This window comes from Aplidium turbinatum, chromosome 16 (assembly GCF_918807975.1).
Source record: "Aplidium turbinatum chromosome 16, kaAplTurb1.1, whole genome shotgun sequence".
Taxonomy (NCBI): domain Eukaryota; kingdom Metazoa; phylum Chordata; class Ascidiacea; order Aplousobranchia; family Polyclinidae; genus Aplidium; species Aplidium turbinatum.
Genome location: NC_137487.1, coordinates 15,996,160 through 16,024,029, shown reverse-complemented (window position 1 = coordinate 16,024,029; position 27,870 = coordinate 15,996,160). Strand labels below are relative to the sequence as shown.

Below are 27,870 nucleotides of genomic sequence, written 5' to 3'. Positions count from 1 at the left end.
AAAAAACAACAACTTTTTCCCAACTCTCGCCTACTATTAATGAACAAAAAAGATAGGACGTGAAACTCAGTAGCCTAAACTAGACGCAAACATAACAAAAATGTTAATAAGGTGAAACCGTTGAAGCACCCACCGACATCAAACTGTTGGCTTTCTCGCTTCGACTCGGAGAGTGCCATTCCTCTAAGGTTGTACGTCTCGGCTGCGTGGCTTACCTGAAAAGAAGATATTTACTTCTCAAGTTCTTAATTAACACTTCACTTTCTCAAAGTCTAGAAACTCCTATGCTTTTCCAGTCAGCAGCTGAATCATTTTTACATTGATTTAACGTCTTCAGACGTCGTCTGGATGGTGGCAACATTCGCATAATCAGTTATTACGTCATTAAAACGTCATAAGAATCATTACTAACCGTCATGAGGTTGACGTGGCAATTTGTGGGACAAAAGTCTTTCGCGGTCAAGCTCGATGGACGGTCCTTTGCCTCTTTGTATGACGGCCACATGTAGGAAGCTAGATGGCGTTTGTACTGGAAAGAATTGCTAACACAAATAAGTTCATGAGCTAAGCTTTCAAGCCCAAGGAAGTTATTGATAATATTTTCCTTCTAGAACCACTGTTGCCAAGTTACAATTTCCAAAAGTTTTATAAATTTAAACTTAACCTCCAGCAAATTGAGTTCGCTGTTTTATTGCCCCATTTTGAAACCCAATATGAAAATTATTATAGAAAATAAAAAAGATGCTTTAGGCCTTACTTTCTTGTAGCATTCCAGTCTTTCATTGATAACCTCGTATCTGAGGCTCCTTCTTCTCTCAAATACCTCGCTCTTGACGTCAGCAATGTAAGGAGCAACGTTCTCCAAGGCTTGCACGTCAGCCAATACCCGCTCGTCTTCAGCGACAAGCACTTCAAGAAGCTAAAGGTTGTTTTAACAAAATGATCAGTAAACGTCGATTTGTGTTGACGCAATGTTACAGGTTTCCCATTAAACTAAAAGTAAGCATAGACAAAATTGATAGTAACTTGATAGAATTGAATTGCATATTTCAAAAACAACACATAAAATAAAAGATAACTACAATTATCTGTCTATGGTATTCAAAAATTATCTCTCTACCAAAGCTATACTAAAAGTAAGCAAGACAGGGAACTGAATATCAAACAGTCTGTTTTAAACTGAACTCGACTTCACAGCTTTCCAGCTAATTTGCATTCGTCTTCAAACATAACAAACGCTTTTAAGCCTACAATCGCCCATTTTACTTGCTACAAAATCTTACATAGCAACAAGTAGATTAAGCTTAAAATATCAACTAAATGGGAAGATGCAGCGATGACCGACTAAACTTGCGTGTCTCTATGCTTGGTGATAATCTCACCTGAGCGGCTAAGTCAAAAATGGAGGGAGTTTCTGACATCTTTTCTACAACATGAGTTTTCACACCGTTTACATTGATGTAACTGTAAACACAAGTGCGTTCCAAATGGCGGTTTCCAACCAAAAGCTGAAAATATTTCAAAATAGGATCAGTTGAAGGAAATTTGTATTTCCTTTCAAGAAAATGGAACCAGTACGGTTATGAATGGAAGCAGTTGAAATAGTCATACGCAAACAAAAATGTCATAACCAAACAGTAATCAACTTATAGCAATGATTTAATTACTGTTCTAATTTTAGTTCATTTGAATTGTTTACCCAGTATCAATAAAATGAAACACTTAAAAATGAAGTTCTAAGGTATCGAATCACCTGAAGTTGAGGAGGTTCGTTTTTAGGGGGTTCCGTTCCTGCCTCTGACTCACTGCAACAAACCACTAAGATTAAGAGGCGTGTGAATTCGAAGCATATCTCATATCAGCAGAAGCTATTATTGGCTTTGCGATGACGTCGCAACATGTTTCCGAAAGTTATGAGGTATTCATACAGTATTTAACTGGCGATATGTTAGTAAACATAACGCAGACGGTGAGCTTTGTACTCCAGAAGTACCTCACCTTTACTTACAAGTCTCGGTTCAAGAATCCTTTAAATCCATTGATAAAGATGCTGTTTGAGAGAAAAATGACGTTCACAATGTAAAGTGTTAATGCCTAGTGGAAAGATTCTATGCTTCGAGCACTAACAAAACCTACAAAGGATGCAAAGTTTATTTTACCGTTTTTCTCCTTTTTGTGTCAGGCTGGTGTGGTTGATCCCAACCAGCATAGCGAGCTTTTGCCTCTTGAAACTTCTCGACTTTTTAACTCCACTTCTAGATGGAGGAGCGGACAAGGAGCTATTGCTGTCCTGAGATTGAGAAAGAATTCAATCATCAGTGAAAGACTGACAAAAGGGAAAGTTGTTACCAATGAAACCGTCCAAAAAGTCTATTACCTACAGAGAAACAGCAAGATAATAAGATATTGTTGACATACTGTTTTTCCGTCCTCTTCCGAGGAGAGCGAAGGTGATCTCTCTCTATTCTCATCTTCTTTTTTCTCAGGAAGTGGAAGAGAAGGAAGTTTGCATCCTTCACGAATGGATGCTGCTACATCATCATGAGAGTTTTGAGTGACAAGCTTTCCATTAACCTGGCAACAATATGAAGCGGCTATGAAAGCATCTGTAATCTAGACCTTCAACAAAGTTAGCTCGATATGTACCGAAAAGCAATCAGACTTTGAATGCTGCACACATTGGCAATGCTTAGTGCATTAGTTGAAATGATAAATTCATCGAATCATCTCTTCATTATCATTTGGATCCGGTAAGAGTCACGTGTGGGGAGCAATGGCGGAATGGAATTACCTCCAAGGCGACCCTCGGCAAGTTTGGGTTCAGGCGCAATCGCATTTTGAAACCTTTCACTTGCAAATTATTCGCTTCAACTCTACACCACCAGATTATTACCAACATTTCGTCATAGGAAAACAGAAAGCGCTGGACTGAGCACGGAGACCAAGCCTCGCAATTTAACTTGTATTGGGATGCACGAAACAATTGACACTGCTTTCACTTACTTTCAGTATAGCGTGACCTTTAACAAGTCCGTGATTCATCGCCATACCTCCCTTAGCAACAGCATGAACGACGCATGGATTCGAACCCCGGATCTGGAATCCCATGCCGTCCTTAGTGACAGGTATTGATATGGGTCTGTTGAAACACAACAGTGCAGTGGTGTTGACAAGGAGTTTTGTTTGTGTGCACAGGGCATCAACCACCCAATGACTGAACTTGTCTCTTAAGTTTAAATTTAGTTGCATTTCGGCAAGAAAAGATCTCAAGATGATAGATACTCAGGGCTGGTTCACAAAATACAAATCTAACGAAAAACAAAACATAACTCTATTCAGAAAAATACGTCTCAGCAGAAACGAGATCCACTAAAAGACTGTTTCGTAATTAAGCGACCTATTACGATTGACATGTTACGACACAAATATAATTGCCAGCTTTCTGCAGACATTGAGTCAATGAAAAAAAAAAGGATCTTGTTAACTAGGTGACAACCACATTAAATATGACGGACACTCAAGGGTTAAAATTAAACACTCTCCCAGCGGCTTGACATCTTTTTCATGTATTCTAACAGCATTTTACTGCTATGAAACACCATACTGTGAGAACAACCTTAAACCTACTCATATTTGCGTATTCCATATTTTCATGTGTGTAGGTCTAAAATACGTAAAACTAACGTAAAAACTAAACCATGTTTCAAAGATAGACATTGCCGTACGTTTCGTCATCGCACTTGACAACAAAGTGCATGAGTTTATATTTCTCTAAGTTGTATTTCATCACATAGTCTAGCTGGTCTTGTGAGCTGCAATTGGTGGCGAGGTCATTGTTGATTTGGATTACGGTCATTCCAGGCTGGAAACCTTGGATCTAAACACAGAATGGTAAAAATTATACCTCTCTGATTATGAATACTGTGCACAGCATGCTACACGTTGCTGAGAGAGTCAGGTGAATAACAGAATGCTGTCCCTTGTTTCGATGTGATGTCATCAAATCATAAAAAATTTTAGTTGCGACATGGCCAATCCAGGTACGGCCAGGTTTGTCATAGTTTGTGGTGAATCTTAAGAAGGCCGATTTTTGCTATTTTTTATTTTGAAAAAAACAACCATTAGCCTATGGCGTCAGGCTGCATCACTGTTAGTAAATTTCGCAACACAAAATATTTCAACCCTCGAAAGGTAGCGCGAAGCTATTTCTTTTTACAATCTTGAAACAAGACAGCCACCTGAGCCTGAGATCCCTTGATGATGGATGTGATGACAACGGAAGATTTGTCTTCGATGTACTTTAGCTCCAGGCCAAGTGATTCACTGTCTGATACATTCAGCTGGAAAGTAAGATATTATGAGGATTGAGCAGCTAACGGGGTCAACAAAAACTCACAAAGTAAATCAATTCTTTTTACATTGAAAATCGTCTGAAGACGTTGAATCAATAGAAGAAAGGACTGATTGGCTGACTTAAAGTTAGTTGGAGAATTTGACAGGCTCACAACATAATGATATTATCGCAAAATAAAAGTGAATTCCAACTACAAAAGTACTGCTGCTGTTTCAAACGATTGAATCGACTACTTTCAAAGACATGCTGCTTTGTTGAGGCAATTGACTAACGGAGAGCTAAGAATAATTACTTTATATTTATTTTTAGTTGGAGTAGAACTATGTTTTTAAGTGCAAGACGTCTCACCAAGAGAAGAGTTTTTGTTTTGTAACTTTCTTGAAATTTGAAGTCTAGCTTGGCAGAGGACTTCCTCATGAGATCTTTTAGTTTACTCATTTCTCCTATTTCTTCGTCCGGGAAAAATTTGAAGAGAGAATTATCATCTTTGAAGTCTTGCTTGTCCAAAGCTGCAAAACACAAAAGCCGCAAAATGAAGCGATCCACAATGGGACCATGGCAAATTGCAACAATGTAAAGTAAAGAGGAAAATAGTCATCAAAAGACGAAAACAAGATTAATTTTTAAAATGCTTCACTTTATAAACTGGTTTACAAACACAACTTAGCAAAAAAATAAGAACTTCTGCTTTTCTAAACACACTGGACCTACTAGGCCTAAGCTAACCAGTAGCATAAATCTATTTCTTTATTAAATCTCAAAGCTTGACGATGTTTTACTAACATAACAAAATGTTGTACAACTCATTCTTTTGACATTAATGCATCATCTGTAGACGTTGAATCAATTAAAGACGGATTTTGTTAGCTGGGCGAACAGTAACTTTTTAGCACTGGTAAGTTATAATAATTTGATTCAACAAATAATACATTATGACAACACAAAATTGAAATCGATAAACGCACCATGATGCAAGACCCCGTTTTCACACAAAGATTGACCGAGGGTCGCCGCCTCCTCTCTGCTTTGTACGTCTCCATTGTCTTGCAGCCAGTCTATGAGCTTCTTCGCTTCAATGACAAGCTTGTAGCTGCGCAGGTTCCTTTCTTTATCCCTGAACAAATTGACCTTTGCAAGTATTGTGAGCACGAATAAAGTTTGTCATGAAATGAAATAACGGAGTGAATACATTATGATGCATCTTGTAGACTTGTTGACTCGTTGACTTAAAGCTTTCACGGAGAATCTGGCTCTACGTCAAATGGATCAAAGATAAAACTGATTGCAAGTTGTTCAACGCACGTATGAAATAATTGTTAATGATAAATGCACAGTGAGGGTACTAAAGAATACAGATGAAGATAATCTATGGAGTTGATTGCTTGGTAAAAGAAATGTTTAGTTGGAGCGAGAAAACGTCTTTTGAAGTCTTTTCTCGATAATTTCATGAACAATTGACGCAGCACCAGCCCACAAGCCTGACGATGTGGAGATTTTGCTTGCAGCTGAAGCGTCCGTGCCAGTTAACTATGAGTGTCATCCATTAAAAAATATGAAGTGCAGAACTACGTTTAAAACAAACTTCTCAACTGCACGCGGAAAGAGTTGAACCAGTGTCCCTTGATCTTGCCGTTGACAGAGTAACAAGTCTTTATTAACTTTGTCACATTTTCCAGTCAACGCTTATAAAGTCTTTACACGAAAGAATTAAAATATTCCATTGTCAAACCAGGATAAACCTTTCTTATTACCTCACTATAGGTTGGAACAGGCAGTGCACACGGCAAAATATCCTCAACCCTTTGGCAATCAAGTCTTGGTTTTCCCCTCTTGGCTTGAAAGTGCCATCGTCATATCGGAACCTATAATGGACAGCCTCGTTGCGGAAGTGGTGTTTGTCCTGGACTGCAAACATAAAAGTGGAATCGTGAAATAAAAGCATCTGCAATATAAACTTTAAAGAACTTCCCAGACAACAAAATCCGTCATTTTTGTATCGATTTAACGTCTGCAGACGTTGAATCAATGTAAAAATGCGGGTTTTGTTGTCTATGCTGAAACAAAGTAAGCTTTTAATGATTAATAAGAAATGTGTGATTATTATTAATCGTGTATCAAATTCGCAGTTTCAAAACATTAGCTTTTGACTGAGTCTATCAGGGTGTCAAAAGTTTAATGAATCAGTTCTTGAAAACCTGCCGTTGACCTTTATATATCCCACTACAGAGAGTAAGGTTGCATTCTTACGCTGAAATACCTGATTCTTTCCAAATTCGCACAAGCCAATGGCAATTACGTGGCACTAATTTTTACATCAAATCAATCAAACCTAATAGCAGTAATTTGATAACAGGAAGTCTATTACTGACCGTGATGGATTATTCCACAATCAAGTAGCGCTTGGCCTAGCAGCACTCCTTCGTCGGTGCTTTTGGCTTCTTTGCTTTCCACCAGCCAATTGACAAATTCGCTGAAACAAAAACATTTTCAAGCATATTTAATCCCTAAACAGGCGCAAGTAGCAGCAGGTTGTCATTGAAATTGGCTGCACACAGCGGTGACGAAAACGTTTTTAGTCGTTTGGAGTTGGTATCGTTTTTTTAGCGTTCCTACGTTAAAGTATTAGAGAACACTATGCAACTACAAGGCTTTTGAATTCAGTCAATGTAAGTAACAGACTTCCTCATAGCACACAAGCTTTACGTTTCAGTCTTTACTTCCATTGCCTTTATAGCAAAGACCCTCCCCTGTAAGTAAATTTATCTCTGGCCTGCAAACCCTCTTCAGGGGTAAATTTGATCTATCAAAAGAGTAAATATTATTTTGAACAAAAACAGACTTCATGACTTTCAAATGCCAAAAACCTGATTAATGAAAAGATGGAGGAGGCAAATTTATTTTGAGATTGTCTGCAAGGGGTAAAGTAGGGAACACATATTGAGAGCCTATGGTTTATAGCATGACTTACTTTCCAAGGACGGATTTAGGATAGTGCCTCATTTTAGACTTTCTATCCCTGATAAGTTTCTGGTGGGTCGCTTTGTAATAGATTCGTTTGCCTCTGCTATGCATGACGTCAATGGTGTCACGCTGGTCAATGTTCACTTTGCCTTTTGGAAAAAAAAGATTCATTTTTACAAAGTTCAATAGTTCAGTAAAACGGAATGATGGATAACATTTCGTCGGTTAGGTTTTATGTATACGACGAAAAACAAGTAACCGTCATAGAGCAAATTGCAAAGACGTAATACAGAACATGTTTATTGCTTGTCCTATTACAAAGACTTTGATGCTCAAGTGGTGAGTCCCATACTTGATCCAAGCATCGGGGGATGACGAAGATAAGGTTCTCATTATAAGATAAGCCTTCGGCACTAACGAGAGTAGGGTGGCCAGTTCCTTTCTCTCGGCCGCCTTTACTTCAGCAACTACGCCCACCCAATTTATTACACCCTGGGTAGAGGTGAGCGGTGATTTTCAACAACCAGCTTAAGCCGGGAGTCGAACCAGGATTGCATGACTGTAAAGCTAGTGCCTTATCCGCTGCACCATCCCAAGCCAAGATGCTCAAGGAAACGTAGCCTATTTTATGGTTGAATTTCTTTTTACTAATTTGCTGCTTGATTCTCACTTAATATCTAGTTGAAATTAATTCACTGTGGCATACTATACCACAATGTCAGTTATACCACTTAAGTGTCAAGCCTGCTTTCATGAAGACAATGTGCTGACCGAAGTATAAAAATAGAACCTTCGTATTGCGAACAACGATACAAGCAAAAGCTTGCCTTTTTTTGAACTTTAAGGCACAACATCAAATTAGCAGAAAATGTTATTTAGGGAGGTCTTTTATAATAATTACGTCTTCATAATATTGTGCATACTTCTTCTTTCACGTTCTGATATGAATTCATTCAGCCAAGCCTCTTTTTCTTCTTTATCTTTGGCCAGTAGGACAAACCACTTATTCTTGGCAGCATTCAATACCTTCCATCCATGCGTGACGGTGTACCCACCACAATGGTAATCAGCTGCAATTGTGATGTTATGAGTGGATTACGTCATTATTGCGCAAAAGTTGACGGAAACAAAGATTCAGAGCACATCTTGTGCTTTCTAGACAGTGAGTCAGTTTATGTCTGTAGACGTTGCATAAATGCAAAAAAGGACTGATTTAGCTTCTACTGTAGGTCTGTCTGACGGAATTTACTCAAAATATTTATTTACTTGAACAGAGTCAAAGTACACATTAATATTTTGTTATTTTTTTATTTCAGAAAACTGTTCAATATTAAATTTCCAAAATTTGACAAACGCCCACATATCCGATATTCGTGTTCCTGATGCCACGATATGTTTCGTACCACGAAAATGAAAACTATTTGAATTTTTCTAACACTTCTGAAAGGATATTTGGAGAATTAAGTAACAAACATGCATTTAACAAATGCAATGCAAAAAGTTTTGTTGTAATCCAGGTAGGCTAGTGCGGACCCAGTCATGGCTGAAAATGTACCAACATCTCAGAAGATTAAAAGAATACATTATGCTATTTTGGATACTTTCAATGCAAAATCCTACAAAATAACTCAAGGGCAATAAACGTATCCCAGTCAGCAAATCAACCTTTTTTACATCGATTCAAGGTCTGCAGGTGTTAAATCAATGCAGAATGCACCGATTTGCTGGCTGGGTAGTTTGATGAATCTATTATATGAGTGGAATGTGCGAGCCAGCTGGTGTTGCCACGTCGGCCATAAGATCATAAATAGAAATTTTAACGAAGATTAAATAACCTCTTCAGAGCAACTTACATGCACCATCTTCCAGGTTTTCTATTTCCATCAGTTCTGTTGATATCCTGCCTTTGAATTGCCACTTCTTTTGGTCGATAGCAGACTTTTTCCTTTTCACTTTTTTTCTTTGAATTGTGCCCGTCTTTGTTTCTGCTGTACCCTGAAGCCTGCTAGTTAAAGTGAAGGAAGTTTGGTAATTCGATGCTTAATTTCCTGAGCAGCTGTTTTGTAAACACAACATAATTGTTTCGCTTTATACCATCTTGTCAATCTAAATTAAAACCGTAACACATGTGACCATACAGTCACAAAAAGTAATTAACTCAACACATATGAACACTAGCCCTTAACCGGGCCCTGTCGTCACAGCTGACTGGATGGCCGAACGATCTTTCGCTGATCCGAGCAAATCAAATTTAAATGTTCAATACTGAGCATAACGTTTCTCTATGTTTTGTGAATTGTACGTTATTGTGATGAAAGCTTAATACTATTATAGAATCTGATTTGGCAAATAAACTTATTTCACGCACATGGTACGATTGGTACTGTACTGTTTTCAATTACGTTATACACAATGATTTCTTGCTACTGGACGAAGAAGTTCTTCAGTAAAAAATTTCGCTTGAAACAATACGAAATCACGATAACGAACTGTGTGTCTAAACAAAATGTTTCTTACTTTTAAAATATTTTGGTATTAAACACCCCGCAGTCTAAATAATAACAAGAATAGGTAAATCGTAGATAAGAAAAATCTTGATTCACCGCAAATTAACCTGGATGTGACAAAAAGAAACAACAAAATTGCTTTTTCAGGCGATTCCACGAAAGTTGTATCGAAACGAAATATTTTCGTTTCCAACAGTTGTACGTTCCACCCAACATTATTATTTTAAAACAATGGAAGCCACTTTTTGAATGAAAATAACGTTGCTACTGTATGCCATCGTTTAACAGGACGTTAATGTAAACAACAACAGATCAACACAAGGGAGTTGAAATGCGTTCACCAAGCAGATAGCGTTACATAAAACAATATAGTAAAAAAAAGGAAACCCCTGCTGGCCATGCAAGGCCACCTCTGCCTGCAAAAACAGAGACTTGCTGATCTAAAGTGACATAATATTAGTAATTCTTATCCAAACAAATCAAATACCAGATGACACAGCTCTGTTTTCTTTCAACGTTGAATCAACGTTAAAACTACTAGTAATTCAAACGTTGAACGATTCAAACGTTGAATCACTAGACTAGACAAAGGAATGATTTGGTTTGTTGTAGGTGGTGTGTTCATCCCCCAAACAACAAAATTCGTCATTTTTACATTGATTCAACGTCTGCACACGTGAATTTTGCTATTTGAGTCGCAATTGAACAACAATAAGTTGAAGGTCTTGAAATAAGATCAAGGATAACGAAAATAAAAGGTAAAAACCTTGGCAGAGTGTTGAGTTTCTTTGCGTAGACAAGGAGATGGTCAAACATGAAGAACTGTCTTTCTTGAATGTTTCCTGCTGATATTTTAAGCAGCGCCCCTTGCTTGATCAACCTCGTACAAGTGTCAGTTAAATTTGCCCCCTGCAAAAACAAATAAATTTAATATTATACATCGTCATCGTACTTGCTGTTACAACAGGAAACATGAGCTAACACAGGCAGAGTAAACCATATCGACAACGCATAATGCGTTGGCTAGTATCGGGTAGCGTTTTTTCGAATTAGGCCTTGACTTTAAGAAAGCGTAAAGTTAATTCGGGTCTGACCAGTAGAAATTCCATTACAAATTATCAGTGTCAGGTGTATTTGATTCAGAAAGGTTACTTTTTAGCTGAAATCTTCTTTTCAGTTTGTGTTTGCATTTTCTAGCCTAAAAGAAGCGGCCATCTTTACAATTTTGTAACACGTGCACTCGCCGCATTGCGACAACGAGAATAAATAACTTTCGAATGCTATTTATAAGGTAGCATGCAGCCTTTGCTGTGGCAAGTCCACTTCCTGGTACTCTTTGAAAGCGTTCAAAGTTTCGTTTTGCAAACAAATTCCAAAAATGACCAAGAAAAAGATTGTTGTAACAAATTAAGTTTGAAATATTATCTCGCAACGTCTGCAGACGTTGAACTAATATAACAGAGGACTGATTTATTAACTGGGGAATATCTTGCAACCTACTGTACGTCAGTTTAAACTTTTAAACCATATAACACTGGAAAGGTGGTGTTTTGAATGCCCTATGGCAGGAACTCAGCTGGAAAGAATGGTTCGATTGGGGTAATCTGTTGTCAGTAACCATTTGTTTCATATCAGAAAGCGCCCATTGTTGATAAAAAGGTTATCAAGAGAAAAGAAAAGAAGAAAATGGTTTAAAAAAATTCATGGAATCGTTACAAAAATTAAAACAAATAGGCTACCTGTAATTAGAATTAGGTGCAAACAAGAGTAGCCTAATGAGGATAAAGACGTCTTTTTGAAAACTGAAGCAACATTTGACTTAATTGCTAATGAAAATCGTGCAGCTTTCTCTACCCGTTTTGAGCCACATACACCCTATAAGAAAAACTTGCACATATCAAACTATATGATTCCATAACTATCAAACACAAAGCAATTGTGAGAAATGCGATCCTATATAAGCCAATGCAATCTTAAATACAATATTGGTTACTGCGAGAATGCAAGCAAACAAAAAATGAGACAAAACTTTGCACTAAAATGTCATGCCACATGTGACCTACACAATAAACATTTCAACCCTAACAAATTCGGCAGGGCTTTGTATGTATGACCTTTGCCGCAGGAAGTGCTGTCAACGCATATCGTCATTTGGAAATATAAAAGTGGTAATCTGCTAATCTGCACTAAAACAGTGTTAAACAGTTGAAATTTTTGTGACTGCTGTTGGTAGACCAGGCTACGGTTCCTAATACAGCCGTATCAACTTTAAAAATGCGTTTTTGTTTGGAATAACGAACGAGGATATGTCTGGGTATTATAGCCATAAAATAATACATTTAATTTGCACGTTTTTAAATGGTTGACCTATTAGTTGTGGCTGGTACAACAACAAATTATATGAAGCATTATTATTATTACCATCATGTTACCATTTATCCTCTGTTTTCACAACTTGCTTATCAGAAAAAAATAGGTGAGGGCATGGCTACCTATAAAGATACGGCCAAATTTGTCACATTTTGCAAAAATTTCCAGATTATGCCAACTTTGGGCGACTGTATAAATGAATTTTTCTAAAAATTCTATTTTTTCGCCTTCTTTACTGTTTTCCCCAGACGACACAACAACTTTTAACATCATCAGATGTTGAAAAACAAAGACAATTTGATTACTCAGATTTTAGTCAGACTGTTAATTTTTCAATAACAGTCTGATTGAGCGTTTTTCAACTTATTCATTTGCTACTGCTTCCCCAAGCCAACAAAAAGCTTTTGCATCATTAAGACTAAGAGACAGCAAAAAAGAAAAACATCGCAGAAAATGTCAGTCACTAGCAGTAGCGGTAATCAAAATCTGCAAAATGTGATAAATCAAGCCGCATCTCCAGGTGGCCTGGTGGGGTAAACTCTTGCCTCCCAGTTAGCGATCGTCGCTTGCAAATCTTCTAGCTTCTCCAGTTGCTCAAGCTGCCGTTTGGTTTCGTTGACATTGCTACAAACTTCCTTCATAAGGTTGAGTGCACCTTTGACCGATTCATAGTCAGGATGATCTGTTGGAGTTTTCTTAATGAGCTCCTAAAAATACGAAGAAATGAAGATGATCGCAGCATGACTGGCAATAAAACAACCATCGACGATTGATTAGTAAGCATTTTTTATGTTTACGCTAAAAATCCTCGCTTGCAACTTCTGACAAAGCATTGAAGTCCAATTCTTTCTGTCACAAACAAAACTTGTTTCAAAAAAGCGTAAAAAAAATCTAAATTCTTTTTCAGTGATTTAAAATTACATATGTAGGCATATTTCTAATACTTTTAAGTGATATAGTTTGAAAATAACAAAAGGCTTAAAACGTCTGTTTGGAAACCTGCGATATTGAAAAGGACTGATCAAGTTCTTTCTTGCATAACATAATGAAGATGTCGGGTAATCATGTGATGGTATCGTAATTATGAGAAAAGATCGAAAATAAGCCGTCGCTAAAGTAGCTTTAGCTGTTATAGAGTGACAATAAATAAACCAAAACAGGACTGCCAAAATATTGGCAATAAAGCAGAGTTGCAATATGTTGAGAGTTTGTAGCTGTATCTTTCGCTCATCATTGCCATCAAATGAACGTTCTCTGATTCTAATTTGTTTTCGTGATCATTTACGTGTGTAACAATAACAAAAAAACAACGTAAATATTATTCTTGCAACGTAAACGATGAAACTGCAATTTTGTGAAAACCGCAAGTGCAGTTTCAGTCTGCAGATTGACTGTTGAAGGTTTGATTGGATGCATCACAAATTCGAGCAAATGCTGACTTGGAAAATACTGACATTGTGCTGCTGCAGCACATTCACAAAGCATTTCTCACAATAACTGGAATAAGTTTTAAAATTGAATGAGACTGTTCAAAGGCATTCAATTCAATAACATGATACGTTCTTTTGGTGTAAAACAAAACTGCCAAAAGCTGTTTGAGGTGATAATCTGCATTTATTCTGACGGTTCGTCAATCAGACACGACTTAATTGACTTGCTAGATGCTAGATGCTAGATGCCTGGTTGATGAAACGTCGAAATAAAGTTTGATTACCTGAATTTTCTTGCAGCTTTGTTTCTACATGGCGAATGTTTAGAGCCGCTTTGAGGTAAAATAAAACACCTTGCTTAAAAAGTTAGAGGCGCTTTGTGTAAACAAAAACTTTCCAGCAAAACAACAATAACGTCCTTGAAACCAACACTAATTAAACGTTGATACGACGTGTGTGCCTACAGCCCAAAACACATTTATGATACCCAACGATGATGAAGTATGTAAACTATTCACGTTCCAAGATAATATTTGAAAGAGAAGTTTTGCTACACACTTGTCAACTCCCCGCTGCGCAACGCATGAAACCAACCTAGCTTGCAAAATTTGTCCTCTTTGACATTTTTACATTGATTCAACATCTTCAGACGTAAAATTAATATAAAAGTGATAAATTTTGTGAGCTGGCCTATGGATTTTCAGGGCACATTCTGGCTAGGATGATCTCTTCACAGCAAGCTTTTAGTAACTTTAGTTTTTTAAATGTAGATTTTGCATTGTTTCAATCTCAAGTGCAGCAGAATCACTTACCCTCAATAGCAACGGATATTTGCATATTCTTTGTATAGGAGTGAGTAAAAACCCTTCCATTGACACGTCGTTTACATAATTTCCGAGAAGCAAACAGCCCTGGAAAGCAAAAGTCCTTCAATTTGCGATCGCATAATATTAACATGAAAAATAAATGTAATTTAAATACAAACAACATTGCAATACACCGATGAGTGATCGCAACTTCATTTTAAACGGAGCAGATGCCACCAAACCAGTCCAGGTAATTTAAATATTACGTTGATTTTCATGTAAACCAAAAACTTCTTCGTCTTTTTTGTCATGATTCAAACGAGTTTAGAAAACACCTCCCGTTCTGGGACAACTTTCAAACTGCGGTAGTATGAAACATCAAACGAAAAACAGGATCCATTTAGGGTTTTAACTCGTTGTCCAATCATGTGGTGACGGGATGCAGCATCACTCCACCTCTAGAAAGCAGAGTGGTAAAAATGGCACATGGGGAAAACTCCTTTCTAACGCGTGGGCATGCATATCATGGAGTTGAGAAGAAATAGAAGACAGAGATGTGGGAAGGGAAAAAGAAAAGAGGCATATCACGGGGTAAAAACGAAATGAATTGTATGCACACACGAGGGTACGTAATGGGATCAATGACTTTTGACATGTCTTCAAATATTTGTTTTAACATCCTTCCTCCATTCCTGGATGTAAAAAATAACCTTCTCTACTACATATATTTTTGAAAAGCTGACAAAACGAGCACAGAAGAACTGAGATTGGCCGACAGTACAAAATAAGACATGCAGTTTCGCACGCGTGCTTGTTTGCTTGGAACGATAAACTCGTTGAAGAGTGTTCACTGTTCAACAATCACTAATAACAGTTGTGAAAAAAATTGATATTAATATGTCAGGATAGAGCATGCGATAAAGCAAGTTCATGGGGTTCTTATCAACCGATAGTATTGGCGGTCAGCTCATTAACCCACAGGTAATTAACCTCGTCTCTAATCCTGGTAGGCCAGGGTTTGATTTCAACCAGAGTCACATCAAACGACTATGAAGATGGTATGAATTATATTTTTTCTTGCTTTACACAGCAAAGACATGCCAAAATAATAATATACAGGGCATCGTTGATATGGTACAAACAAGGATAAACAGTTGGAAACAGACAGTGACTTCAAACCTCAGCTGTCGTACAATAATAATAATAATAATAATGTTATGGTTTTATTTATTGTCGCTCTACAACAGCTAAGGTCTTTTAGCGACAGTGCTCATTTTTAATTTATATCAGGTTTACGATGTTATCACATTATCACCCGACTCATTCTCACTGCGCTATGCAGGATAGAACACAGTCGGTACCGTTGTTAAAGTCTTCGGTTTGACCCGACCTGGAATCGATCTCAGATCTACCAGCACCAGAGCCGAAGGCGAAACCACTCGGCCACTGAGCTGGTAGCTGTCGTACAATGACAATAGTCCTAAATATAGACTGCCATTATTAATAATAATGCACATAAACGTGTCTCGTGCAGCAGTGACTGCGTTTATTATACAGCTGCACCATCAATAAGTGGTTGCGTCAAAGCCGTGCGATTGGTCACACCTGGACATAAAAGGCGGTCCAAGAAATCAACGCTTTTGCTATTGTAATAACCGTTGCAGCATCATTTTAAGCGTGACTGCACTAAAACATCAAATTTTCCTTTACTCAAAACTTAGCCACAATGCAACCAAATCAGCTAGCATAGGTTGCTCTTTAACATTATTTTAACGTCTGGCAAAGTTGTAAAAGATGTAACAATGGCATCTTTAGTGGGCTGAAAACATGGTAGGCCTTATCCATCTGAAAACGCTGTAACTGAAACAAGAATATGTCAATTTAGCTCTTGACACAATGAATATAAACTGCCGGAATTTTTACTTTTAGACAAATACTCTTTTCCAAACAAGAAGAAAAGTGTCAATCAACGTGCAGGGAAACAATCTCAGTGAGAAAGGGAAATACTTTTGCAGCGATCTGACGTCAATAAACGTTGTAGAAACAAAAAATGTTTGGATGTCTTGTACAAGGTTAACAGAAGCAATGCCGAAATTTCAAGGTCTGCGTAACTCAACGAACAAAATGGAAATTTTAATTTTTCATTAAGAAACTAACCTTAGAACTGAAGGTGCCGCCTGCGCTAAACAAAAACTTCTTGCGCATAGGCTGAGTCATGCAGATTACATCAGGATTGTTGTGATAATCCCAACGTGATGAGCTAACACCAACACTGTGCAATGTGCATGCTTTTGTATCGGAAGCAAGCACCTGCTTTATTTTCACAACTAAGTCACACGAACCCATCAATCAACATCTTCACCGAGAGCATTACCAAGTAGTTACAAAACGTTTTGGATGCTTGCTGATTGATGGATGCTTGCTACATTTATGATCTTATTGTTGGCCTCAGTTCAGTAGGCCATAGACTTAAGCAGTAGCGTTGACGAAGGGTTCAGGTGGTACTTTTGGACCCGGGCCAGGGATAATCTTAAGGGCGCGAGGATCTCATTGGTACCGAGCCCAAATTATCCTCGTAACGGCCCTGACCTTAAGAAGGGCGGCCGTAGGCATTTCTCTCTAAACCAGCGTATGGTTCATAATCATGAGAAAAATCAAGGGCTGTCGCCGAAAGGCCCTCACTCCGCAATCGACGACACGCCTTTAGTGTCTTGCCAAAGAGACCGCCACATGCTCTTGAGCGGTGTCGAACTGGCGAGCTTTCGAACGTGTAACCATGGCTCTCACCACTCGGTTATACAGCCGATAAGTTGTAGGCCTGCCTTGAAACAAATCTCTGCTTATTCACTCACAACGGCCAACACCTTAACAATGAGCGGTTGCAAGACGTTCATTAGTGTTAAAGCTATGTATGAAAACAATTGATAACTACGCTATAAATCGTTTTCAGCTTATTGTGCGTCTTTAACGTATTCGAGAAAAACTGTACTAGCTGCAATATGTGATACATCGGCGTGCTGACAAAGAAAAGGTGGTGCAAGTTTGTAGGATTTAAAACATGCCTCAGCAGTCGCTTTGAGATAGTGAGGCAAGTTGAACAACAAAGTCTTTAACTTCAAAAACATAACGACTAATATGGTTACGGCATGGATCCAAGTCACAATTTGCTTCAGTCACACTCTACAAGTGCCTGTGCAATTTTGATAAAGCAGACACTCGTGGCCTAGGCCCTAGAAGAGTCTAGGACGAGACCATGGCTTAGACACTTCCAGCCAACTAATTACATATTTTACTTACATCGATAATGCGATCTGATGTGTTGGCTAGGATCTGACGAGCAGACAAAATGTTAACTGTCCATTTTTTATACTGATTTAACGTATGTGAATCTAACACTGATGCAAAATGCAAGAATGATTTCCATGGTTGGTCGTGTGGCCACTTCCATTGAAGTGCATGTGCTCTCGACGCTGCTTTTTGTGCTCTCGGCGCAACACCATTATTGTGTTCTCGACAGTAAACCGTTAATACATTCAAGTGCATCCAAAGAAGAAAAAATGACAAATAGAAAATAAGCGTTTCCATTTTAAAACTGCGAACATACCTCCAAAGTGAACAACACAAATCACCCCCATACACAAAAATGAAATAGAAGATCTTTAAGTGAACATGTAATGACCAATTGTAGTAGTTGAGGAGCGCAAAAAATTGTACGCAATTTATCATCACAATGCATTCCATTGTGAGATGATGAAAGAGTGCAAAGTTTAGCATATGACAATCAACAATGGAACCAATATGCAAAGATCCTTGACCTCATCTTATTTTTAGTGGCAGAAAAACCGACGCGTTATGCTAATTCAACTAGGCGACGCATTTCATGTGCTTGAAACCGGGTATTTCCATCCAAGATAGTGATCACATACTTACAAGGTAAAAACCTACGCTAGTAAACGTTTTTGTGTCGCTTCAACTTCTATAAGCAAGAAAGCAACTGTTGTTTAAAAGGGATAATGCTTTGTACTGATCTGTATTTGGTCAGTTAGATGCCTTCCTTCACGCTATGACAACCATTTCCCATAGCACGGTAAGAAAGACAAATGGTATCAACAGAACAAAAGCCCTTTCCCTTCAATACCGTACATGATTATAACATAACGGTAATTACCCAACCAGTAAATGTCTTTTTTACAGTGATTCAATGTCTGCAAACGTTGACTCAATGTAAAAACAAAGTCTGATTTGCTGGCTGGGTACATTGGATTTCACGTCGAAGACATTTTGATGCAAGTACATCATGTGGTCGTAAAGTAAACAATTTTGAATTACTTTGTCAGTCATTCTAGCGGGAAAAAGTATGTCCAAATTGTTTATGCTTGGCAAAACTATGTAAATGAGTAAGAAAGCAGATGTTAATGTCTTTAACTTTTGTTCTGGTTCTTCGGTATTACGGAAAACTGTAAGTTATAATTGAGAATAAGTGATTGGTAATGGGAGTATTCACACGAAAAAAATCCAGTTTGAAAAAATACTTTTTTGGCAATAATCACATATCAAGCTGAGGAGAAATGTAAAAATACCTCTTACGTTAACGCAAAATGAAGCAATGTCAATTTGCTGTATTTATCCTGCTCAGTGATTTCACTAAATATCTGTAGCCGCGATGACAAATGGACAACGTAAGATCAAAGTACCAACTGCATTTCCACAGACACTAGCCAATCGGTGAATTATAAGATTTCACAGTGATTCAATAGGGCTGGTTTAAATGGGAAAATGCGTGGTAGGCTAAGCACGGTTGTCAACAAATGGCGTGTACGGTTCATTGAACACACACCTAGCTGATATAATCCGTCACTTTTACCTCAATTAAACGTCGACAGGTTTTGCTAGCTGGCCAGACTACATGATGTCATTTTCTCGGTTTCAAGAAGGGAAAAAAGTGGTAACTATATTACCATTTACTGTTTCTCAACTAAGAATTGATGTAGGGTTGTTATTAGTCACTCTCGGAAACCCATCTAACCATAATTCACAGACCTCAACAAACCAGCCAACACTGTTCTTTGCTGATTCAGCATTTCAGCATGCAAATAGTAAACATCGCTCCCCAAGTGGCGTTTGTATGTTATCCTCAGCGCTTCCGCATTATCGTCTTGTGTCACAAACCTGTTTTTAGTGACGTAACCAAGGAGCGATAACTTACCAAAATGAACCCTTGGAATTCTTGATTCTCTGTCAACTCGTTCAGTTTCTTTTGAGCCCTCTCGTGGTTCGAGCAATAGGGTGCGTAAACTTCAAACTTATCTTTCTGAAAGACAAAGAAAATCGTTACAGCAAAGACAACCATCTCCTTTTTGATAGTCCCAATAAACATCTCGCTTTGGTCACATCAAGTCAACTGTGGAAAGAAATGCGTCCAGTTTAAAATTAGGGCTACAACATATTACCAAGTTGAAAATAGTAACTTTGCATTTTCGTGTACTGAAACAACCAGTTACATTAATAAATATCAAACCCAGTAAAATCATAAGCAATAATAAAAATACTATTGGGTGTCTCTTTTCAAGAACGCAGATCTTTGCGAAAAAATATGTTGTGGAAAACAGACGCATGCTAACAATGTCGTTCAGTAGCAAATATGTCTTAACGTTTAATATCTAAGTACACAACAAGGAAAGCCAATAAGGGAATCGAACACACAACCTTTTGATCCCACGATTAATGTGCAATTCCACTCTGCCAATCTCGGTTTGTTGAATTCTTGCATTGCTGTTTAACGTTACCTCTAAAATACTAGTCATGATCAAAAACTATCATTCTATCATTAGTCTATCACTATTTATTATTAACTCTGATTTTCAAAATGAAAGTATTCAAGCTGCAAATGGTTTAGGACAAAAATGTCATTACACATCAATTTGTCAAAAGGAAAAGGTTTCTTCGTGTGTTCAACACCAAAAGTGAGGTTGCTTGATTAAAACGTTTTTGTCGAAACAAAATAAATAGGCTACTCTCGCTCAAAATGGTTTCAACTGAACGTTAGCAAATATTGAGTCATCATCTCAAAAAATAAAATTCAACAAGTTGTGAGGGCTGACAAAGTGAAAACAAGATGGGATGATTACTAACTCCACCCGACACACATGGCATGCAGCTTGTACTAAAATCCGTGTTACAAATAATCCCTTGCTATTAAACAGCATTATCGCTTTAAAACGATGTCATAAAACGTTAAAACTCACAGTAAAAATAACTGGCTTGTTAACTCGGTATTACCCACGCATGTCAATTCGCTGATCACAAATGTTCAAACATAATGACACAAATCTTCGCCAAAACTTGTTACGAGACAAGAGAGCGCCAAATTGCATGTTTTTACTCAACGTTACTGAGAGTCAAATCGGTCCAAACCCAACACAAGTGACCAACGCGGGATAGCACGTGATAAATAAACCAGACTATTGTACTTTACAAAGTTAACATTTCATGCATCAAAATCTCAACTCAAAATTCAAACTCATGTTTCACATAACCAGATATATGTCGGCCATGGAACCCAATTGTGGTTCTATAAAATCAACTCTTTGGTGAAACCTAAGTTATAAAAAAGGACAAAATACAAACACAGTATTAGTTTGGTAGATGAAACAATAACAACAGTTTTATACAGTTAAAAAATAAAGCTCCTCTGTCAATAGCAGCCTAAAACAAACCTTCTACAACAGCTAAAATAAGAACAACAATTATACACAGGTTGGGTTAGCCTTTTTCGGGAAACACGTCGGGCCGTGTGACCTGTTTACATTATTGCACTATTTTACAGAACAATTGGATATGCTGAATCAAAGGTAAAATGTACATTGTATGGTTACTTTTTGTCATATAATCGCACGATAAAAATCCTTATAAATTCTAAGAATATTGAATAGCAGTTGTCAATACGTTATTCACTATGAGTGCCATGTAGCTATTTTCATACAAATTTGTATAGCACGCCGACAGGACCTGTCGCAGCTGGCAACATCATCCCTTTTTACGTTGATCTAGCGTTTGAAAATGTTAAATCCACGCAAGCAGACTGATGTGCTTGCTGGGATGCAGTGTAAAAGCAGCGGACTTCCTGGAAATTTATGTGTCAACCGTTTACTATTCGACATAGCTTGCAAGCTGACATGCCATACAAGAGTACAGGCTACATCTTGACAAGATGTGTGTGTGGTTAAGTTGGACTACATGCCTTTGGAGCAGATGTTCTAATAAGGTTTCATTTTATAATGACTAAAGCAGTAGACTATGTAACTGGATGAAAATCAAATTAGCACACCATCACAGACCTTGCAAACACACCAGTAGCGTTTAAAATGATTAAAACACTTATATATAAAATTAAAAAAAAAAAAACAGAGCATTCCAAACGGTCTTCTACTGTAGACCACCTTAGCTAAGCTATGAATACTTAAACATGGACCTACAGAAAGCCAAATTGAAAGACAATATCAAGCTACTGAAGGGATTGGGATATGCTAAAGTTTGTTGCAACTACAAAGATGTGTAGATCAGGTCCTAACTAATACAAACTAACCCACAAAAAGTATGCAAACACTTACATGCTTTAAAAAAGCATCTCCAATCTTCTGATGGTACTCCGGTTCAGGAGCAAGAGCTTCTTCAACGCTCTTTAGCATCTCTTGATGAAACTAAAAGTTGAAAGGTATAGCTTGCTACAAGTTGTCACTGCATCACTGTTAGTTTTATGAAAGTATCCTTCGACTGTCAGAACATTTGGTCATAATATGGTATGATTTACATAAGATAACCATGCGCTTTAACGTTGCTACAAAGCATTCACAACATTAGAAAGTTAAATAAATCCGTAATGGATAAACTAATTTGTCATTATCACGTAAGATAATACAAACGATATAACTTTTATTTTTATTTTAAAATCAAGTAGATGCTAAGTAAATAACAGTGTGAAAAAAGTTCTGGTTGACATGGCTGTAAAGCTGAACACCAACTGAACTGGCAATCTAGGAACAAACCTGGTATAGATCTTCAACATTCGACAGGAGGAGCATTACGGATCCTTGTGGGATCAATTTATCATTTTCGTCATCTTCTCTGTTTTGCAGACGTTCCATGAAGACCTACAAAGAACAAGCGGCTCCATTAAACAAGATGATAAACTTTTAGGCTTGCAAACACTGTAGTGTCTATTCAAAGCCTCTGACAAGAATTTTACCTGAGGTTATGAAAACAAAATTACAATTTTCAAAAAAAATGGACTAAATTATTTTGCAAATATAGAGATTCAGCAGAGAAAGTTTTTGCATCATTGTGGGGCCACAAACTATCATCCTGCTGGTCTTCCCCAGTCCAGGTACGATGTTCTCTTTATATCTCTCATCAGACTTATCTTCCTATACAGTATAGGACCTGGAGTAACATGTTTAATGAGTCGTTCGTTTTGCCAGAGAACAAAAAAAAAAATAAACGTGCGGAGTGCTAGTGCCAGAGAACAAAAAATAAAATAAAGCAGTCCTTAACGTGCGTTGCTCAAGCAACGCACGTTAAGGACTGCTTTCCATTCAGCGGCATCTAATGGATGGAATAGTTCCACGGCAACAAGACTTCAGCAATCGGAAACTTCACTCTGTCAATCTCGGTGACCGGGCCTGCATCAGTGATTCAAAGCCTCTACAAGTATGAGAAACTGCCAGGATTAAGCTCTGCAAGAAGCTTTCCCAGTCCGAGGATAAAGATTCAATCAATCAATCAGCTTCACTTGGCAACACTACCGATCAGGCAATGATGGCATTCATATGGGAGGTTGGTTTATTGTCTTACGCAGTACGGAATGTGGTAAAATCTAAAATTCTAAATCATGATAATAGCAGACAACAGAACTTGATACAACTGAGATTAGAATTAAATCGAAAGTTCACATGACATGTAATCACTTTGCAGTTCACGTGATGTTGGCCGTAGTGTTGTTCAATTCAACCGCAAAATCTTGCCAACCACAATAATAACCAAATGGGCGATTTCAAAGAGCTTTGTTACACATATTCAATGACTAATAAGTGATAACTAAAGGCACGCAGACAATGATACAGCTGGTTGGCATTCCGAGCGCAACAAATAGACTACTGAGTTTTTCTACCTGGATGAAGTTAGATTATAAAAAACTGATTGGCATGCAAATTATGCTATTATTACGTTGTACTTACGTGAACCAAGAAACGAAGTGTTTCAACATAATCTCGCTCCGTTTTTAAAATCTCTTGGAGGACATAGGTCCTCATTCGCATCGTCTTCTCTATTGGCTCGCTCATCGTTTGTGATGTCACATATAGTCAAATGTGAGGTGTAAAAAGCAAACAATAATGGTGCTTGCTGTCTTGGTATTCCTTTGCGTTATTCTTTGAATCAGTTGAATAAGGTAAAGCGCTGATGCATTACTTACATTACTACGTATATCTATGTAGAGATCCTGTTTTCGTTTATATGCAGCAAAAGAAAATAATCCAAGACCTGAGATGAAATTCAAACAATTACATGGCTGCAGAACACGTCAAACATGGAATGAAAAATACTATAAGAGATTCTGACGATTATTTCTGACCTCTCAAGTGTTCATCCCTGAGAATGAAACTTCTTTAATAAAACCAATAAACAGAAAGTTGATTAACTCTAACTGCTTTTAACTAAAGCAACAGAACACATCAAGCTGTTACCATTTCCAAAACTAACGCCTATTTAATCACTGGGGCTGAGCTGAAATCAATCTGGCACTAACCTATGTCTGTTTTTTCCTGATTCACCGCTAACTGCGCTATGTATGAAGCGAGTGAGCTCGCCCATTACTTCCTGTTGCAAATTATAAAAAGATAAAGAAACAAGCACAGCACAAACCTAACTAGAAAGTAGGAGGAAAAATAGAGAGAAAAGAGGACTCCAACACGTCACTTCCTAAACAGCGTAGTGGCGTTACGCATTTAAGAAAAGGCCTATTCATCAATGTTAGGACCTTGCAATGACCCAACGTTGTGGTACATTAAAGCAACTAAGCAGTTAATTGTTGTGGGTTGGAATACACAAACACTTAAAAAAGTAAGACTGGCCTCTCTAAAATAACGGTCACTAAAGTTGTGCAAGGGAGAAGTGCTTTGAATCAATCTATGCAACGAATTCTTTGATTGAACCTTGATTCTTACACAATAACCAAATATTGAAAACATTATGTGTGTATCCATTCCATATCAACGTATTGTAGTGTTGCCAAAATACTTAAAACCAAAATGCTAGCATGCCCCAATCAATAGTACTTGTTTACTCAGGTACGTACTTTTCAACTACTTGTTTCAAGCATGCCTATATAACTTTTTTCAGTCATAACTCAGTTGATGTTTGTTTTCACATCAAATTAATAATGACAGACTGACTTCCGTACAAGCTTCCGCCGGACAAAATATCACGCGGTTAAAGCATGTCACAAAATCTATGAAAGTAAAACGTCAACCACCGCTTTTTTTCACATAATTCAGAACATTTTTTCCACTTCTACGTAGCCTATCTTCTAGGATCTAGGCTACCTTTTGAATTCATATTCATATTTGAAAGTAGTTCTACGTAGCCAAAAATGCAATATTAAAGTGAGCAGCGAGCACGCAAGATGGCGAACATAACGCTTGCTTTTAAATTTGGCAGAAGACTGACATAGCAATTTACTAATGCAATATTTCGTAACTTAAGTTTGAGCAAAATTTAAACTGGCATTTTTCCAAAGTTGATAGATTTGTATTTTAAATTAAGACTACCGACTTTCCAAAAGGTGCACTGTAGCAAACGGCTTGATTGCTTGCAAGCGTTACAAAATAAATAATAATTCCACTAATCAGCGAAAAATAACTAATAACTGAAAAATATTAAATGCCCGATAGTAGAACATGTAGCACATGCCTACACTGACAAGACTTTAGTCAATCTATACAAGCAACCAAATGAAGTTTCACCGCAGTGTATAAACTATATATGTCACGTCTAATCAACATATACAATAATGAAAGTTATTTACTATTTCTCGCTAATAAGGCTGAGATTACTATTACAGTGTCCCCCAAACGTGGCGGATATAAGCTTGTCTCTCAGCCTCTTATGGTAAAGTAAAGGTGAATACGCTTGAAAAATATTGACACGACAGTTAATTTGCATTTCGCTTTCTAAATGATAGCATTTGCACAACAATCCAATCCTTCAGATATCTCAACGTTATTTATTATAAGATTATCAATTTCGCTATAGCAAGAGCCTTTCTAAATCCCGAAAAAGCTTCACGGAAAGCGACTGCCTCTCACTTATTTGTCACTCCCTGTCAATTTTCTCTCTTAGCATCAGCAATTGTGAGACCCACTTATGCTGCAAACATAATATAGGGCATAGGCTATGAAGTTAAGTTTTTTAAGAAAATTACTAAAATACTGAAATAACTATGACATAGTGAGACATCTTTTGCGTCGACATCGGCAAAAGAAAAATAAAGATAACTCTAACTGGTAGAAAGTTTCAGGAATCACTTGCTAAACCTGAAAGAGTTTGAGTTAATTCAATTTAATGACTAAGGAGCCAAAGTTATGCGGTCGGCAAAACGAGCCAATGGTTGTAGAAAAACGCGAAATCGGCTGAAAAGTGACGCAGTATCTTGGCAAGGATAGGCAGTCTGGCGATTCAATTTGAAATTCGATCTTCGTAAATCAAAGTCCTAATAAAAGTTTAATGAAAGTGCGGGAAGATAATTTTAAACTCGGAAACCGATTGCTAACGAAACGCAACAGTAGCAAATCACGTCAATTCGACGTTAACTTGCATCTCATTCACGTCACCCACTCATTCGTTCATCAAATTGCAAGCACAAGTGTAGATTTATGACAAAATTAGTAACAAAAAGACATTAAAAAATGACCACAGATTTCTCTACTCTGCTTTGTTGAAACGTGAAAGTAGACAAGTGAATATACTCTGGGGATTTGAAATATGATAAAGAAAAGTTGGTTATCGTTTTAGCTTACTTGTACTTAATTTGTTGACAGTGTTAATGATACTTCAAGAAACGTAGCTTCTTTCCGTGCACTTTGCTACCACATTAGTCAAAAATTGCATCATTGTTGTTTTGAGTGTGTTTTGGATCATGATAAGGCTCTAAATAAATTTCACCGCCGTTGAGGAGCTGCACGACAGAGCCATTGCACCACCTTTGACAACAAAGTAGTTTAAAGCAACACAACAAATCAGCAAAAGAAACATTTAAAACACAAATTTATTTGCATCAAAGTTTATGAAATGTTATTGTGTCGGGTGACCTATATCTCAAATCATTTTAGTGACTTTAACAATGATTTAAATAAATTTGCAATTTTTAGTGAAAAAATGCAAATACGAATTTATTTTTAGACGTTTAAAACTGAAGAAGATAAACGTAAAATTGGTAGAAAATAAATAAATCCTTGAGAATCCCTATGACCAAACGGCTATTCATAAAAAACATCTATGTGGTCTAGTCATTGGAGCTATTTTGAAAAGGTTCACAGCTTTGGTTAAGCCAACGTATCCTTGACTTCCACTCATTACGAGTTTGAGATGGCTCATGAGTATTGAGTAAAAACAAAAGTGTGACGCGAAGAAGAATCAATGATTTGCGGCGCTTCAAACGCCTGTTTTTAATCATGCCGGTCTCTGGAGAAAAGCGGTCTTTTTCGTGTGATCAATACTTCCACCTAACGGACATTGTCAATTGCCACACACCACGAGCAGCTTTGATCAGATCATAGAACAATGAATGCTTGTGACACACACATAGATGAGTCACTGTGGAGATTGGTGTGATGTGGTTCGTTTGAACAAGGAAATCAGTGTTTTCCAACGTAGCCTTTCAAACCTGTTAGAAACTCTGACAATGTGATTAAAAGTGATAAATTCTTGGTCTCTTCAAAACTAAAATATTTCGTTTCGTCTCGAGGCAAAATTTCTTTTCTTTGTTTAATTTCACTTTGAATATTGTTTATCAATGAGTAATTTTATTTTGTTTAAAACAGAAACAATTTCCTTTCAGTCGGAGCTCGAAACAAAAACTAAACACACAAGAATCTCGAAACACAAAAGCACTGTGAAACTTAAACCTTCAGAGCTTGCGTGCCATATCCTGCAGATACGAATGATTAGGGCTTGCGTTATTGTGTATTCAACTCAAAAATGAAAAAAACTGTTTCGAGAAAAAATTCCTCCATCTTCGAACCATTGTTTCGGCATAAAAACATAAACTCAAACGTACAAAAATATTACTTCCTATCTCTATTGTAATTACGACATCCTGAGCTAAACTAACACAAGGGATCTGTGGAATGCTATGTTATACACACAAAATAAAATCAGAATCAAAGCGT

General features: G+C 37.4%; 1 protein-coding gene across 1 annotated transcript in view; it reads right to left on the bottom strand.

Moving 5' to 3' along the window:
- LOC145785035 (phosphatidylinositol 3,4,5-trisphosphate-dependent Rac exchanger 2 protein-like) overlaps nt 1–23,766 on the bottom strand; it is a 38,860-nt gene extending 15,094 nt beyond the window's left edge. The window contains exons 1-24 of the mRNA XM_082596739.1: nt 23,662–23,766; nt 22,474–22,578; nt 22,039–22,128; nt 19,635–19,739; nt 14,435–14,533; nt 12,738–12,899; nt 10,589–10,731; nt 9,169–9,317; nt 8,239–8,385; nt 7,323–7,464; nt 6,724–6,824; nt 6,106–6,259; nt 5,320–5,468; nt 4,703–4,863; nt 4,239–4,340; nt 3,726–3,877; nt 3,004–3,139; nt 2,419–2,574; nt 2,160–2,290; nt 1,754–1,805; nt 1,383–1,508; nt 758–919; nt 413–529; nt 134–215 (exon numbers count right to left, since the gene is read on the bottom strand). Of these exons, the coding sequence (XP_082452865.1) occupies nt 134–215; nt 413–529; nt 758–919; nt 1,383–1,508; nt 1,754–1,805; nt 2,160–2,290; nt 2,419–2,574; nt 3,004–3,139; nt 3,726–3,877; nt 4,239–4,340; nt 4,703–4,863; nt 5,320–5,468; nt 6,106–6,259; nt 6,724–6,824; nt 7,323–7,464; nt 8,239–8,385; nt 9,169–9,317; nt 10,589–10,731; nt 12,738–12,899; nt 14,435–14,533; nt 19,635–19,739; nt 22,039–22,128; nt 22,474–22,578; nt 23,662–23,766 (3,028 nt within the window). The remainder of the gene's footprint in view (nt 1–133; nt 216–412; nt 530–757; nt 920–1,382; nt 1,509–1,753; nt 1,806–2,159; nt 2,291–2,418; nt 2,575–3,003; nt 3,140–3,725; nt 3,878–4,238; nt 4,341–4,702; nt 4,864–5,319; nt 5,469–6,105; nt 6,260–6,723; nt 6,825–7,322; nt 7,465–8,238; nt 8,386–9,168; nt 9,318–10,588; nt 10,732–12,737; nt 12,900–14,434; nt 14,534–19,634; nt 19,740–22,038; nt 22,129–22,473; nt 22,579–23,661) is intronic.
- Between the last annotated feature and the right edge of the window lie 4,104 nt (nt 23,767–27,870).